The sequence below is a fragment of the Schistocerca nitens genome, chromosome 6 (assembly GCF_023898315.1).
Source record: "Schistocerca nitens isolate TAMUIC-IGC-003100 chromosome 6, iqSchNite1.1, whole genome shotgun sequence".
Taxonomy (NCBI): Eukaryota; Metazoa; Arthropoda; class Insecta; order Orthoptera; family Acrididae; genus Schistocerca; species Schistocerca nitens.
The window spans coordinates 118,730,756-118,748,745 of record NC_064619.1 but is presented as its reverse complement, the minus strand read 5'-3'; the positions used below and the strand labels follow the sequence as shown (position 1 = coordinate 118,748,745).

At 42.2% G+C, this 17,990-nt stretch overlaps 1 protein-coding gene across 2 annotated transcripts in view; it reads left to right on the top strand.

The window, feature by feature from the left end:
• The first annotated feature begins 6,512 nt into the window (after window positions 1–6,512).
• Window positions 6,513–17,990, top strand: part of LOC126262245 (GPI ethanolamine phosphate transferase 1) — a 274,209-nt gene continuing 262,731 nt past the window's right edge. The window contains exon 1 of one of the 2 annotated variants that reach the window (XM_049958725.1): window positions 6,513–6,894. In XM_049958725.1, the coding sequence (XP_049814682.1) occupies window positions 6,683–6,894 (212 nt within the window). In that variant the 5' untranslated portion in view covers window positions 6,513–6,682. The remainder of the gene's footprint in view (window positions 6,895–17,990) is intronic. The other variant, XM_049958726.1, reaches the window with a different exon arrangement.

The following is a 17,990-nucleotide window of genomic DNA, read 5'->3' as shown; positions in this document are numbered from 1 at the left end:
CTGTCCGGTGTGCTGGCCAGCCTGTGGATGGTTTTTAAGGCGGTTTTCCATCTGCCTCGGCGAATGCGGGCTGGTTCGCCTTACTGAGCCTCACACTATGTCGGCGATTGCTGCGCGGACACTGTCCCCACGTACGCGTACACCTTAATTACTCTACCACGCAAACGTTGGGGTTACACTCGTCTGGAATGAGACGTTCCCAGAGGGGTCCACTGGGGACTGAACGACACAAAAACCCTGGGTTCGGCGTGGGGCGGCGGTGGGCTGAGTGGACTGCTGTAGCCTGTTGTGGGGGGTTGTCAACCACTGAGGACTATGGCGGGGATGAAGCCTCTCCATCGTTTCTAGGTCCCCAGTTCAATACATACATACATACATAGGGTAACACCAACTGCAGCAGAAAATGGTATCACAAGAGTAGGATTCGTTATCAGTAGCAAGGTAGGGCAGAGAGTGAATTACATCAAACAGTTCAGTGAGAGAGTTGTTCTCCTCAGAATCGACAGCAAACTGACAACAATAGTTCAGGGAAGCACACCGACATTACAAGCAGAAGATGAAGAGACAGGGAAAGTAGATGAGAACATCGAGCAGTTAATTTAGTACATACAGAAAGACGAAAATCTTATAGTCATGGGGAGTATTGGGGCAGATGCCAGTGCGGCCTCTAAGTACCGTTATCCACGATGGCGGCGATGACGTCACCCAACCCCAAGGCGGGTACAGCCCCAAAGTACTGTTATCCAAGATGGCGGCGATGATGTATGGCGTCCGTAACGTTAGTTGATGACGTCATCCAAGATAGCGACGGTGACGTTATCCAAGATGGCGGGAAAGTGCCACGCCCCCCTAGTCACGCCCCTCTTGGCGGGAAGTTCGAATTGCATCAGGACCATGCAACCTCTACCAACCCAAGAAAATGGCGGGAAAGAAAGGTCACTTGGGCTACCTTCACTAACCTAAGCCATCTGATGGCCACCTCAACCTATGAACTGGCGCCAAGTTTTAATTTGGCGGGAAGATAGGTCAATTCGGCTATCTCCACTAACCTAAGAAAATGCGGGAAAGAAAGGTCACTTGGGCTACCTCCACTAACCTAGGTCAGCCGACCACCACCTCTTCCTAGTAAGGATTCGCAGAAAAAGGACTCGACCTGTGTTGGACATAAGTCTTTATTATTTTGCATGCACTATTTATTTTAACAATATGATGCAGTACACTCATCCAGTGTGTTCACCACGAGGTCCAGACTCCAACTGACTTAGTACACAGTACCATCACCAGAGAGCGCTATCATCCCTCTCATCTGTTCGTCCGCTTTCTCTCTCCTGCGATTCTAACGGTACTCGTGTGACGTGTGTAGCCCGCGCGCACATAGTGACGTCACCGCATATAGCCCGCATGCGTATACTGATATCACAGATCGTACAATAGAAATCTGCTCGCGATTCTAACAGAACACGTCCAACGTGTAGTTGACGCATCGCGCATCTAATCGCTAGCGCAACATAGTTCCCAAGATATAGACTGGAAATTAGTTCTCTACAAACCCGAAACTTTAGCTAAGTGGGGCGTGTTGTAAACTACTGACTAACTAGAATCTTGTCGCGTCCGCGAAGACATTTACTCGACAACTCGAAACTAATAGAGGAAACTGATATTTCCACTCTCGAATACCGATGTCAGTGATGTAGTAGATTCCAAATCATTCCCATAATTTACAAGGTCAACTAAAGTGTTTCTCATGTCTAGAGAACTGGCAAACGTGTCTTTCACACGCCAGACGCACACTCCACAATCGATCTTCTCGCAACTAAATAAAGGCGCTAAATGTGCAGAAGCAGTCAACCGAAGAAATTACATGGGCAGGAATAACGATCCAGCGCAAACACACCTCCATATTGAATCTTCTCAAATTTCCACAAAAGATATCCAACACATACTAAGTATTAGCTCGCTATTTGGTCGTCTAGAGGACAACACAGTTAATTCATCTACATTCCTACACTCCAACAGGCATCTCCTGTCTGACAGCTCCTACCGTTTAACGGGAAAAGTGAATCACCCCTCACAGGTCACCGGCGCTGCAGGCCGAGCACGTACAGGTAGAATTTTTATGCTAAGAAATCGGTCACATATATATTTTATCCCTGTACTTACAACTAAATATTACGATCGCGGTCTCAGTTGAACGACATTCGACAATGAGCGAAGTATCGGAAATACACTCTGTTGATGGCTGTGGCTAGCCGGCCTGAGTGGCCGTGCGGTTCTAGGCGCTACAGTCTGGAACCGAGCGACCTCTACGGTCGCATGTTCGAATCCTGCATCGGGCATGGATGTGTGTGATGTCCTTAGGTTATTTAGGTTTAATTAGTTCTAAGTTCTAGGCGACTGATGACCTCAGAAGTTAAGTCGCATAGTGCTCAGAGCCATTTTGGCTGTGGCTCTGGGAATAGAAATATCAGTATCATTAAAAAACTCGAACCCAGCAACAACTGTATGTTACTGTCACAAGCGGTCAATGTTCTACAGGTCCACACAAGTATCCATGTTAAAGCTATACTGGCTTTACAAATCGAGGTACGACATTACCTCTGAATGAGGTGGTTTTTCTATCCAGACAAATACCGAGACGGTGATCGCTGGAGTGTATATTATCAGACCAGCACTCCAGTTACACTAGCCCACGATTCTACCTCGTTATAAAATCGCTGAATTTTGAAAGTGATTCGGCTAAGGGATGTGGTATGTAAGCGGTATTTGCGACTCCCTGACCCCCCCCCCCCAGCTAGATATTTCTATAGTACTTGTAACGTATTCTGACTTGATACCATATCAGAGGTTCTGCGAGATATCCACTGAGTTACAGGCGATGACTGATTGAGAAGGAACACAACAGTAGTAGCAGATAATGTGTTGATTGAGGTTGTAAGAAAATGAACACAGGCTTTTCAGATCGCTTGTGTTACACTATGTGATAGAAATGATGTCCACTATTTGGAATCATGTCTTTCCATTCAACCACATACCTGCGTCGAATCTCACCCACACGTGTATCATATTTCTGGGACTCTCATATCTCGAAACGAGACACCTTTCTCGTTTATGTCTGCTACAGTAAAATTCCAACGTGGTTTCAGTCAGCCCCTACGCATCTTGCAGTTGCTCCCATTTCTACAGCTTAGCGCATGTGATCGTTCCAATTTAAGTGGACCTGAGCAGAAGTCAGAGAAAGACATATCCACCACCTTCTGCAACCCATGTAGAAACAAAACGGCCTGAGTTAGTGCAACAGGACAGGCGATCAATTTTTTCCGTCGAGGTAGCATTATACTGTATGTCTATTGAGGCACCAGTGATACAAGCGAGTTGACTACTGTATTTTATGTTTTTCAGTAAGACAGAGAACGATTCACCTCTAAACTTGCGATTGTATGTGATGGAGACACTTAATATTTATAATGTTATCACTCTTGGACGCCTATGTGCTACTTACGACAATTTAGTAAGGCCTGCGTGTTATAGGCAACCATTAATATCACCATTGTTTGCCTTGATGTTGTAACCTGTATGTGTCCTAAGATCCGATTATGGCAGCTTTAGTTTCGCCGAAACCGATAATCATGGAATAAAAAGAATTCCTGCGATCTTGGTTACCAGTTTATTGTTTTACAAGCATCTAGATCACTCCCACATGAGCACAATGTGCTCCCTACATAAAAAGGAATATTTGGAATTCAGTTAAAGGCATATATAGCTGTCTAAAGAAGCTGGCGTTTGCTGTGGTGATAATATTTTCATCTACCTATTGAAATGCACCAAGCCTTTTGCGCTCCGATTCCATCAATAGTTTGATTATATTTATTATCCTGGGGCTAACAAGAGGGGAAATTCGTATGTAAATCTCATTGATATAATAAAAGATAGTGATTGGCAACAGCATGCCCTGTGTAGTCTGCATGTCTCTTTATTGGACTCGAGACAGAGTGACAGCAAACGATTAGGCAAACAGGTCGGTGGCCGTGGGATTGCAGAAAGTGAGGACGGGCAAAACCCTCAGGGACGCAATGATTGCTGGCAGCTAAGGTCCGAACACGGGTAGCATGGCACCGCATGTAGGAGTCGGGGGCGCTTTCCTATGTATCCTGACTCCTTTTGAAGTTTAGTAGATGCCTCTCGTAGAAAGAGCAGACCACCGGAAACAAACTAGCCTCGCAGCGGGCCTCTTTGAATTTCCAGTGCTTTTTTTTGTGTTAGGGGAGAGTTTTCATGTTGCCAAAGGAGGCTGGAAAAGACGCGCTGTTTTTCGCGGGATTCTCTGTTGGAGGGAATCCTCGTGGTCGGGCAGCGTGGTTCGTAATTTTGCTACTGGCGACTGATACCCTTTTGGCGGCATGGAATACACAGGACGTAAGTGAGCGCCGCATGAGAAATACTTGCCGGTAGGACGCGAAGATGTCCGCATCTGATGATCTCTTGCGGGCAAGATGCGAAACTCGGCCGTCGGGTGGTGATGTTTTGGTTTCGCTAAATTAGTCAGGAGTCCATTACAAGCAGTACGCGGCTGCACGAGTAGCGGGGGCTTTGTGGCGTGGACTGGGCGGATTTTTAGATTAGAGGCTCTCGTGAAAACACAGAAAGGGCTTCAGTCTCAAAATATGTAGACTGAACACAAGTAGAACGCAGATCTAGCAGACATCGGTATAACACTTGCAAACTGCCGTAGCTGTGTTGGGAGAGTACCAGAGCGCCAAGCGCTAATAGAAAACAGTGATGCTCAAAAAATGGCTCTGAGCACTAAGAGACTTAACATCTATGGTCATCAGTCCCCTAGAACTTAGAACTACTTAAACCTAACTAACCTAAGGACAGCACACAACAACCAGTCATCACGAGGCAGAGAAAATCCCTGACCCAGCCGGGAATCGAACCCGGGAACCCGGGCGTGGGAAGCGAGAACGCTACCGCACGACCACGAGCTGCGGACCAGTGATGCTCAAACCGTTAAAGTCACTGAAAGCTGGCTATACCCGGAGATACGTTCAGCCTCAATTTTTGAGAAGGACCTAACGGTTTTCAGAAAGGATAGGCTAAACGCAGTTGGCGGTGTCGTATTCGTTGCTGTTGGATGAAGTTTATCTTGTAGCGAAATTGTAGTAGTTTCTGTAAGTTAGTATGGGTAGTGGTGACAAATCCTGCAATTTATACAAAAAAAGTATGGTAGCAAAATATGTTACGTAAGTATATAATCGTGATATTCCAAACAAGTGATATACTTCCGATTCGGAGCAACAATATGGCGCCGATGACATCATATCCACACCCTAACAGCAAATAAACAGATTGGATAGTAATACTCCTCTTACAAGGAGGCAGTCGTAATAATTAAGGAAAATAAGCCGTTCCTCTTTACATCTGTTCACAGTACTTTACTTTCTTATGCTTTTATTGGAACTTGAAAATTGAAATCTTCGCGTATTTTCAGGTGGACAAAACCGCAGTTTTTTGTGTCTGATGAAATAGGGTCTGCCTGAAACCAATTAAAAGTAAATGAACGTACATGTATAAAAAAGGACAGTTTTCTCGATCTACACCTCAAAGTTCAGGGTTGGATCTATTTTGTCGCAGAGCCGAGCCGTCTGTTTCACTGCTTGAACACTGAAGTTATTCATCCCACGGGGAAGCCGTTTTGAAAAATTTGGATTCAGGCCGCCATATTTCCTTTTGTGTCTACCCAGATTTTTTCTGAATAGCGTTACGACTGCTAAATTATGTGGGAATTTTAAAGATCTCAACAGTTATATTGATGTTTTCCTCATTGCAACAGACGAAAACGTTAGAGCAGAATATGCAGTTGGACAATACGGACGTTATCATGGATGCTCTTTACAAAGTATCACAGTTTGTAAGCACAATAAAAGAAAAGCAAATCGAAATTTCCAAAATTATATACCTATGAATATTGTCTTATATCAACGGAGAGTCTTTCGTTGTTTGTGCAAGGCAACTCGGAAACGTACAGGCGTTTGGTGCAATTCATACCACTAACTAGAGTACTATTGACAAAATTAAAATGGTGACTTACCGCATAGCATCTTCCCGATTTTGCTGCAAAAGAAATATTTCACAGAAAAGAACCACAGAGCTCCCGTGTCGTCTTCTCAACAAATCGCAAATCCTTAGCGATTTATACCTATATTCAAAAAGCCCTCAAAACCGTTTATTCATTTGTTCTGTACAGAGCAGCCAATGCAAAGTCATACAGACACAAAATATAGTGGTACATCTAGTGCAATTACACGTCTTGTTAGTACATTTAAATAAGCACCAGTAACATTTATTTCAAACTGTATATTTTTTTAAATATCAATAACTAATATTCAGATCTTCTATAGATACTATGTTATAATATAAATGGCTGGCATTATTTTGTTGGCGGCCCTCCATTGTTCAAAGCTTCTAACATCGTAGGACGGCTGGATGCTTTAACATGTAATGTCTATGGATTGTTGTGATAATGAGAAGGCGTGTTGCGTTGGTGTGCAGTGTAAATAAATACTGGTTGTGGTGTGGATTGTCATGGTCACCATTTGAGACATGAATGCAGAGTGTTCAGTACTGTGGTTCGATATCTGCTTTGCAATAAATCAAGTAGTGTTACTGAGTGATTTCCAAAACGATGAACGTAATACTTCAAGCTTTACTTGTTCACGTTGTGTTTCTTGCGTCAATTTTTGACATTTATTTTAAATCGCCTATAGTGAGAGGAATTGAACCAAATGCTACTACACGCTATGCTCCAGCAAAGAGGCTGGTTCTTTTTGTCGCTGATGGTCTTCGATCAGAAGCTTTCTACAAGGCTTGTGAAAATCTTGATTCTCCTTTTCTAAAGTAAGTCTGAAACATTTTATTCGTAAATGTAAACTAGATAGAATTTTATCAATTTCTGTTACTGAAAACCCGACGACTGGCAAACAGATATTTTTGCTAACTTTTTTGAACTGTCTCTTTGACTAATCATGTCATAACTGATTCTGGATGCTTGGGACCAACGAAAAATATTTTTCGAACATTGAATGGTACTTGGTTTTTTTCTATCTTTCATGGATTATGTGCATGGAGTCTTTCCAGGGTATGGAAGTGCCAGCTAGTACATGAAAATAGAATATTTTCATAGACCACTACACGATGACTATTCACTTTAGTGATTTTAGTGCCCTGTTACTTTACTATTAATCTATGTTTATAGTGGGTTACCAAAACACACAATAAATTACACTCTCGATTAAAAGTTGTCCATGAGTAAATGTAATGCCAGTTTATTTTTAAGGTTAGGTTCCTGTCCATCACCTAGCTACTTTAATTTACTGGTATTTTGGTTTCATACAAATGCATAATTTTGCTCCTGTTTGTGCCATTGCAAGGATCATCATGGATGTTGAAGATAATTCTTGATCCTAGTATTATATTCTTGAAAGCTGTTTTCAAATTATTCTTGGTTGTTCATTACCATAACATCAAAAGAAACTAAACCATTTTGAGCCTGTCGTTAGAATACTAGAGCAAATGTAAAGAATAAATTGCTGAATTGAAGCAAGAAATATTGTCTGATATAATATCTGGTTTTCAGTTCATGTTGCTGTCAATGTGAATACAAAACAATCTTGAGCAGTAGGTTCTGTGCAGTGCATATTGCCTTGCCCCCAAATTTTACTGTTACAGTCAAAATTACATTATATACTCCAAGCCTATAACAATTCATTAGTGTAAAATTCGAAAAGAAAACACTGTGGTTTGAAATTTGCAGAAAAAGACAGGATTTATGTATCACAGTTTATCAATATTTCCTGCAGTGCTTTCACTATTCCTTGTTGTACTGCATTAATTTAGTGCAACTGCTATTCATTATTTATTTAGTTTAAATAATTATTTTAGTGAACTATATTTTTTTTATTCTATAGCTAGTTTATTGGGTCATATACAGAACATGGACAGAAAAATTCTGTTGTTGTCAATTTTTCCTCTATTGTTCTGTCCCTCTCTGTCTTTCATTGTTAAGTTTAAATACCATTACAGTATTTGTTTTGACAGTCACAGCTTACCAAAGATGTTGGAGGAAGTCATTGTGTGATGAGAGAAATTTATTCAGTGCTCCAAAAATTAACATATAATGCCTTGTTGTTGTAATGTTGGATGTATCCCCCACCCCTCCCAGTACCACCTAAAAAACCATTACTCTGTATTTCTCTTCCCAACTAGACAGATTGTAGTTCCTAAATTTGTATTATGTTATGCCTCTGATTAGTGAGTAAATGGCCAAAGACCTTTATAGTAGCTTATTTCCCTTCTTCCTGATCAATGTTAGTATAGTAATGAATAGTATGGTTAACTTTTCCTTCTGATATTAAATACAAGGGTGTAACATATGTTTCTGAAGTTTAAATTGTTCTTGATGACACTCTTAATAAAGGTGTAAATTAGTTGTCAGACAGATATCAGTATGCCTAGGAAGCTAAAGAATTGTCTGATAATATGTGTAGCGTGCCATCTGTATTCAAAATTTCTGCTTAGTGTCATATCACTTCTTGGGTGAAACGTTGCCCTAGAATAGTACACATACAGCTGTCTATAAAAGTGTGTTGTAGGTTAACTCCTTATCAATATTTAATCACGTTGATCCTCATATGTGTTATTAACTGGGGAAAAGAAAGGAAAAAAAGTCCATGTATGCAAGGGTGAGGTGGAAGTTTTGAGGGGGTGACATGTCAATTCCATATTTTTTGATCTCACTAGCATGGTTGGTGATAGATCTCATTACATTTCATAATCAGGCTTAGGAGTTGGGGTCTGAGTGTGAAAGGGGTGGCTTGTGACAACAATTGGAAACAGATGCTATTAGTGTTGAATCTACGATTTTTTTGGGTTACTATACTGATGGATGGTAGTCCCAGTGCCATTTAAGTGTAATTTTAATTACATAGAAACTTGTTGAATGCAGTGGAAACTTTTAGATGCATTTAACCTGGTCTTTATGTTCCCAGAAATCATTCATCTTTCAAAACTTAAACATTCATACTCAAACCCCCATTTGCAATAGAGATTGGAGCCAGTTATAATCAGGTGGCATAGTTAGTTAGTTGTTCCAGAAACTGCAGAGTTATGCTAGAATATACACTTATACATATATCATATTTATTTGCTCAAAAATTTATTCGGGTCCTTTCCTTGTGGGAAAACTAAATGTTGTTAATAATCATAAAGTTTTGTATTAAGTTAGTATTAAAATATGTAAAAAATAATTTAATGTAGGCCTATATTGTTTTGTACTCTCGAAATCAATGTCAAGTGGATGGCAGAACGTAACATCGTTATCATTGCATTATGTTTTAAGATTTCTTCACACTCTGTTACTTTGTAGAATGCAGGAAAAATGACCCCGTAAATTTCTTTGTGCAAACTGTAATTAGTGTGAAGTGTTTTTGCCTTCAAATTATTATTCTAGGAATATACTACAACGCCCTCCGTATCGCTCATATAGGGATTGTGAGGACAAGATTAGATTAATTATACTGTGCATGGAGGCATTTAAATAATCATTCTTCCTGTGCTCTGTATGTGAATAGAATGTGAAAAAGCCATCATAACTGGTACAATGGAATGTACTCCATGCTACGCACTTTACAGTGGTTTGCAGAGTGTAGCTGTAGATGTAGATACACTATATGATCAAAAGTATCTGGACACCTGGCTGAAAATGACTTAAAAGTTCATGGCGCCCTCCATTGGTAATGCTGGAATTCAATATTTTGTTGGCCCACCCTTAGGCTTGAGGACAGCTTCCACTCTTGCATACATATGTTCAATCAGGTGCTGGAAGGTTTCTTGGGAAATGGCAACCCATTCTTCCCGGAGAGCTGCACTGAGGAGAGGTATCGATGATGGTCAGTGAGGCCTGGCACGAAGTCAGCATTATAAAACATCCCAAAGGTGCCCTATAGAATTCAGGTCAGGACTCCGTGCAGGCCAGTCCATTACGGGGATGTAATTGGCATGTAACCACTCTGCAACAGGCAGTGCATTATGAACAGATGCTCAGTCATGTTGAAAAATGCAATCACCATCCCCGAATTGCTCTTCAACAGTGGGAAGCAAGAAGCTCCTTAAAACATCAATGTAAGCCTGTGCTATGATAGTGCCATACAAAACAACAAGGGGTGCAAGCCCCCTCCATGAAAAAAAAAATGACCACGCCTTAACACCACCACCTCCGAATTTCACTGTTGGCACTACATACACTGGCAGATAACGTTCACTGGGCATTCACCATACTCGCACCCTGCCATCAGATTGACACATTGTGTACCATGATTCGTCACTCCACACGTTTTTCACTGTTCAGTCATCTAATGTTTATGCTCCTTACACCTTTTGAAGTGTGGTTTGGCATTTACTGGTGTGATGTGTGGCTTATGAGCAACCGCTCGACCATGAAAACTTTTCTCACCTCCCGCCTAAATGTTAGTACTTGCTTGCAGTGTATCTTGATACAGTTTGGAATTCCTGTGTGGTTCTCTGGATAGATGTCTGCCTATTACACATTATGACCCTCTTCCCCCCCTGCAGGTCCGGAGGTTAGAATAGGCCCGAGGTATTCCTGCCTGTCGTACGAGGCGAGTAAAAGGACTTTCATACATTTCAGCCTTTATGTGATGGTCCTCTGTAGAGTTAGACCTCTATTCTTCAAAATTTTCCTGAAGAGCGAGCCAATTGGGGAAGGGCACCTTACAAGGTGCATCGTGTCCATCGTGCATTGAGATCTTTAGCCCATTTTCTTGTCGTCGCATTGCAGTCCTGCCCATTCTCCATCTCTTGGGCGAGGACACCTTCCTGGGTGTGTTTTCCGCCATGCACTATGCAGTGTTGATTTCTGCTTCGATGATGACCATGGACTTCTTTGCACCTGATATCCAGCGCGGTAGCCAGTCCGTTATGGTGGAGCCGCCATGTACCCTGGTGGTTGTAGCCCCCTGGCCACACAGGGATCACTCTGCTGATGACTGTGCCATTACTTCCCAAGGGGTAGATGTCCAGCCACCTGGGGCATCGGGACTCCCGGCAATGGCCATCCTGCCAGGTGGCCTTTGCTGAGGCTGGGTGACGCCTGTGGGGAGGGCCCCTGGTCGGAGTGGGTGGCATCAGGACAGATGACACGCGATGAAGTGTAGTCCATCATCTTTTGCTGGTGGTGAAACACTAGCAGTCTCTAAGCAATCACGAGGTCAATTCAGCGCACAGAAGTATGACCCCAAATCGTTCCCCTCCCTGGCCACACCTTGGGAGGAACGTCAGGCTAAGGATGGCAGTGGATCTTATTCGACCCGGTACCTTGTATGTTCGAGAGCTGATTGGGAATCTTTCATGACGATGAAACCTCAGTTTTTTGTTGAGCATTTAGAGGACAAGTTCGGTGAGGTGGAGGGCTTGTCTAAAATGAGATCTGGGTCAGTCTTGATCAAAACAGCATCCTCTGCCCAGTCACGGGAGTTACTCACTTGTGACAAGCTGGGGGATGTTTCTGTAACTGTCATGCTCCAGAAGAGCTTAAATATAGTCCAGGGTATCATATTTCACAGAGACCTTCTTTTGCAATCTGACGATGAGTTGCATGCTAATTTAGAGCGGAGAGGTGTACATTTCATCCAACATCAACTCTGCCAACCCAGGTCACCTCTCAGAGCTGGAAGACTACACATGCCCCCTTAATGGTGGGGGGGGGGGGGGCATTTCCCTCCCTGTTGCTCCTGCACCACCTACTTCAGGAGCAACAACCCCCCAACCATCGGGGACATCCGTCCCCACTTCTAAGCCAGAGAATAGTAAGTCTTCTCCAGCTTCTCTCGCTAGGAAGGGGTCTCTTGGATTACTCCCTTCCCAGGTTTCTTCTAGTGGGAAAGATGACACATGCCAGTGGCTGAAGAGCCCAAAAGCAGCTGGTCGTAGGGCTTCATGCTCTTCCTCAGTCCTGGAGACTGAGCCAGTGAAGTCCTCCCAGCCAGGGAAACCCAAGGAGCAGCAAGAGAAATCCAAAAAGAAAACTCCCTAAGACCAAGGAAGTTGCGGTGGCACCCACACCACTGCTACCTACAAGGTCTGCGGCTGAGGATGGGGTGTAGATTTTGGTGTCTGCTGAGGACCAAGATCTTGCCAGACCCTCAGACACAATGGATATAGACTGCTGCGGTGGCCCTGTGTAATGTTAAGCGTTTTCATGGAGAGTGCTGGTTCTGCTTTCTTGCAGTGCCGATGTCTTCTACTAGCACTGGACGCTTCTCCGAAGATTTCACTGCTAGGAAGGGGAAATTTTCACTCTCTCACTCTCTATCTCTTCTTATTTAAAAAATACTCTACTCTTGGAATATCATTCAATGCACCAGAACATATTTATTTCCACTTTGTACAAAAAAACAGTTAAACTTTATTACGTAAGCCCACACATTACCGGGCACCCAGAATCAGTTAATTACACATTTTTGAACACAATTAATACATAAGCTTTTATGGTGGCTGACATAAGCTTTTATGGTGGCTGACTTGACTATCCGTGTCCAGTCCACGTACTGTGTGTGTGTGTGTGTGTGTGTGTGTGTGTGTGTGTGTGTGTGTGTGTGTGTGTGTGTGTGTGTGTGTGTGTGTGTGGTTTTTTTTTTTTTTTATTTTTTATTTTTTTTTTTTTTGGGCTTATGGGCACTCAACATCGAAAGGTCATCAGCGCCCTGACACACATTAAAAGGAACGAATGTGGACAGACCTAATAAAACTGAAGCACACACTCAAAGAAAGCAGGAAAAGAAGGAAAATGCTACATAAGAAAGGAAAACCTAAGGAAAGGGAAAACACAGCAACAAGAATGCCACAGGAAATTGTCATTGGCTGGCCACTTTCATAAAATATGGGCAAGCTTGTCACACAGTGAGCAAATTAAAATCCTCTCCCAAAAATCTTTGTAAAAACATTTGACATGGTACAGAACTTTAAAACTTTAACCACATTCGTCCGAGTGTAAAAGAGATGGCAGGTCCACTGGCAAGTCAGCCGCGGCCCGCTGGTCATAAAATAAAACGCAATCCAATAAAACGTGGCGCACAGTGACCTGGACGCCGCAAGCACCACACATTGGATGGTCCTCTTACCGGAGCAGGAAGCCATGCGCCATAGGGCTGTGGCCTATTCGAAGCCGAGTGAGGAGAACCTCGTCCCGTCGATGGGGCTAAAATGAAGTACACCGCACACGCGTTGTGGGCTTGACTATACGGAGCTTATTGTCAGTCACTTCCAGCCACTCATCCTCCCACCGACGCATGACTAGTGAGCTCAACAACGAGGTGAGTGCGTGCAGGGGGATAGCACACTGAGATACTTGTGGATCGAGACACGCCTACTTGGCTGCGAGATCTGCCCTTTCATTTCCAGCAATGCCGACATGCCCCGGAAACCCAGCAGAAAGCTACAACCTTCCCCAGTCGCTGTAGTCGGAGGAGGGCATCCTGGATGGCTGGACTATTTTGTCTGCCGGATACAAATGTTGCAATGAGTGAAGGGCACTAAGTAAATCGGAACAGACAAGAAATTTAGGAGAGGAAGAATGTCTCATCAGCTCCAGTGTCCGCAGGATCGCAGACAATTCTGCATCAAAGACAGTAAAAGTCTGAGCAGTTGGACCGTGAGGACACGATCCGGAAAAACAACTTAGCAACCAACGGAATCCCCTTGTTTCGACCCATCCGTAAAAACAGCGCCGACGAATTATCTCCCTTCCAGTTTCGCCTGCACAAACAATAAATGGGTGCAGTATCCCATGCTCATCCTTATGCCCTGCTTTAAAATAACGCGTATTCGAAACGGCTGGAACACAAATGTCTCCAGACTTTCGTAAAAATTCTGGGGGCACTACATATCCCTCCCCTTAGCTCAAACACTAGTTATTTTGCACACAACATATATTTTAATAATTTTTTTTCTTAACATTTATCTTGTTACTTTGTACTACATAAAAACATTAGGTACAAAAACTCTCTTCCATCTCCGGTATTTCATTAAGCTGTTGGTAACATCTTTCATAGACATAGTAGTATGGTAAACTAATAGTACAACAAGTATTAGCTATTTCCAATAGATTTATCTACTCTTGCTTCCAGGATTGAGCCAAAATAAGTCCCTCCCCTTAGCCAGTTTCAAAATTCAGGCGTTATTGTGAGTCGAGTCTTTACTTTTTTATTTTTTTTATTTTTTAGAAGCTGTTGCAATGATAACCATTGGTTTTCCAGGTCTAAGAAAAATTAGTTGTACTGGAGTTTTCTCTTTTTTCTCTCTCCTCGCGCAGGACTCGCCTTTTCTATTTAAAAAATTTCAGAATTCAAATTTACCAGGAGAAACTTTCCACTACAATCTCAGGTCACTATGCTACCCTTTCCCTTTGGGTTCCAGTCTACGTAATGGTTGATACTATGAAAACATCTTCTTCCTCATCCTTGGGTAGGTACACCCCTTCAATTTATACTAAACTATGGTACAGGTCAGTTGCGTTTTTGGTGCCCCTGCCCACACAGTATAGGTCAGCCTCCTCTGGGTCTGCTTACCTGCCTCTCTTTCTCTCATTTCATCTACATCGGATGCGCCCTCCCTATCTTCTCTAACAATGATTCCTAGTCTTGCCTCTTTCGTACTCCTCTGCTCACTATTTTATTTAAAATTTCTATCTACCTCTCCTTTGCTCCTGAGTCCTTCAGCCTACCTGCTTAAATTCTTCGCTTGTTCATTGCTTACAGCTCACTTATATAGCCTTAATAACTAAATATGTTTAGTCCATGGTTGTAACTTTATTTCTTTTCATCGGGCTATTCGGTCTGCACAATCATATTATTCATCAGAAGCTTATTTGACTTGATATGTCTGGCTTAATATCTATTTCTTTTTATCTCCATTCATATTACTTTGTACTGCTATAGCTATGAACACAGGTGGGTATACACTTCCTCCCCCCTTGTTCCTTTAGCTTAAGCTTACTATACCATTTCACTTGAGATGTGTAACCTTCATTACTTAGCACATGTGCTCGAGCCCTTCCTGAGCACTACCTCCCCCCTTATCTGCGACGGTTGTTACATTTCCCTGTGTATTACTTGTCTGCGTCTTTGTATTTAATTGTTTGAGTGTGGAAGTGTGATCGTGCGTCCTGATTCTTTGGCCCACTAAGGTTCTTAGTTGAAGATTTTTAGAAATCACGGAAAAGAGAAGGACTTCAGCGATAGAAGTATATGAATGTGGACAGAGGGAAAGATGGATTGGTACTCTTAAGAGAAGTAAGAGAGGAAATAAAAGAATTTGTTGCTAAGACCGAAGAAAGAAAGAAGACAGCCCCAAAGACAGGAAACCCTTCCCATCCCCCTTCCCCAGGATTCCCACTTCGCCGGTACTTAAGTGAGAAGCCGGAGGAGGTATGATGTTCGACATCTCCTGCAGAATGGACATTCTCACCATCACCTTTGAAGTCCCCGAAGAAAAGATCTTGGCAACTCCTATGGAATGGCAAATGATGAAGAACCAGTCACACTTGTCTGCGAGGTTTGTATGAAGGGCGTGGTGTGTAGGTCGTGTCTGTGCCTATGCTACCCACCCCTTTCAAAATTAGATATAAACCCTCCCCTATCACATCACACTTTACAGAAAATATAAAACATTCTATAAAAATAGAAATCATATACACTATAATCAAATAGTTATTCAGTTAGTCACTTCACTTTATATTTCATATACATGTTCAGTTTATGCCATCTAGGTATCATTCTTCCTAAACAGTACCATCATATTATATCTCCTGTTAGAATGTTACCCTCTTAGTTTTATCTCATGCTTAGAGGTTACTGTTTATTGTGACTCCTTAAATTAGTCATAATCGTGTAGTCATAATTGGTCTCTTTGAATACTAATATGATAGGATAGCTTAAGGGCTGTAAATAGCTTACAGGATAGTCGAAGATTTGAAGGGAGTTCGGTGTAGGAAAACTAATGTGGAAGTAACACCGAACCCAACTCGGGAACCGGCGGATGTCACTCCGCCCGTTGACACAGAACATCAATGTCCCTGGGGTTTTTGTACATATTGTTTTGTATCCTTAACATTATTGGCTTGGTTAAACCGTTTTAAGAAATGGGCGGTGTGTACCTCCCCGTCTGGTTTGAATTTAGGAAACTGTCTCAACAAGCCTGAATTTGATCCCCATTGCAAATCAGTTATGATGTCCTTATTTAATATAATATTTTGGGAAACTGTATCTTTCTCTAGTTTCTCCTGCATAAGCTTGAATTCTTTCTTCAACGTTTCTAAGTCTTTCTTGGTGTTACCTCAATTGGAAGTTACTATTGGCGAAGAGATATCAACACTTAGTTTCTCTTCAACCTTTTGTCCTATTAATTCTTCTACTTGTTCTTCTTAGCCATTCAAATTTATAAGCTCTGCAGTCATTAACTTTTCTTTGAAGTTCTGTTCTACGGTTTCCACCCGTGATTTGACCCCTGAAATTTGCGCTTGTACTAGGGGGAGTAACTTATCTTGTTTCTGGACATTGGTTTTTAGCGTAGTTAATTCTTGTTTGACCACATCAAATGTAACATTACATACATTTTGTCGTATTTTTCGTTAAATTGTGTTTCCAAATTACTACATTTTCAGTCTACATCACACTGTAATTCTTGAACTAATCCTTTTAGTTTAGCTTCATCTCTTTGTTCTAAATCCTTAAATAAAATATTTGTCTGTTCACTCAGGGAATCAGACAGTTCTTTTTTCCATTCTTGCATCTGATTACTTAGGGTATTAACTTGAGTCTCTAGTTTTGTGTTTTGTGATTCAAACTGTGCTTTGATAAACCTCATTAATTCGCCTAAATCTGGCCCGTGTTTTTCAATCCCCATAGCCTCAATAGACTGTATGGATTGAGGTTCCTTTTCCATTGTGTTTTGTTTTGCCTTTAATCTAGTTATCATTAAAAGTACATTCACTTCTTTCTACAACACCCCACACTTCACAAACAATCAAAGGTCAGTAGTAGCTCACCCGGCATCGGTGGAAGGCGACGTCAGCGTAGGTGGACGACGGCGTTGGCTTTTGTGGACGGCCGCGTCACCATTTGTGTGATGCGACGTCGGTGTTGGTGTATGTTGGCGTTGGTGTACGTCGGCGTCAGTGTGTGGCGACGGTGTTTGTAGACGGTGGCATCGGCAATTTGAGACTAACTGCAATGTTGTGCGATTTTCTTGATTCCCTTACTCATTTCACCATTTATCAACACGATATTTCTGGATAAGTATCGTGGAATCGCTCTTCAGCCTCTCTGTTATCGGTTGCTATGGCAACTCCCAACTTTTTTTTTCCCCGGTGTAATGTTAAGCCTTTTCGTGGACTTAACTTGTTGAAGAATGCTGGTTCTGCTTTCTTGCAGCACCGATGTCATCTGCTAGCTCCGGATGCTTCTCCAAAGATTTCACTGCTAGGAAGGGGAAATTTTCACTCTCTCGCTCTCTCTCTCTTCTTATTTAAAAAATACACTACTCTTGGAATATCATTAAATGCACCAGAACATATTTATTTCCACTTTGTACAAAAAAAAAACAACTAAACTTTATTACGTAAGCCCACACATTACCGGGCACCCAGAATCAGTTAATTACACATTTTTGAGTACAATTAATACATAAGCTTTTATGGTGGCTGACTATCCACGTCCAGTCCACGTACTCTCAACAGCAGTTCAACGTCTAAAAAACAGTCACTATCTCGAGTCACTCCATTTGTTGTTCAACAATACAAAGTTACATTACTCTTTGCAGTTTTGCCTGCACAAACAATAAATGGGTGCAGTATCCCATGCTCATCCTTACACCCTGCTTTAAAATAACGCGTGTTCGAAACAGTTGGAACACAAGTGTCT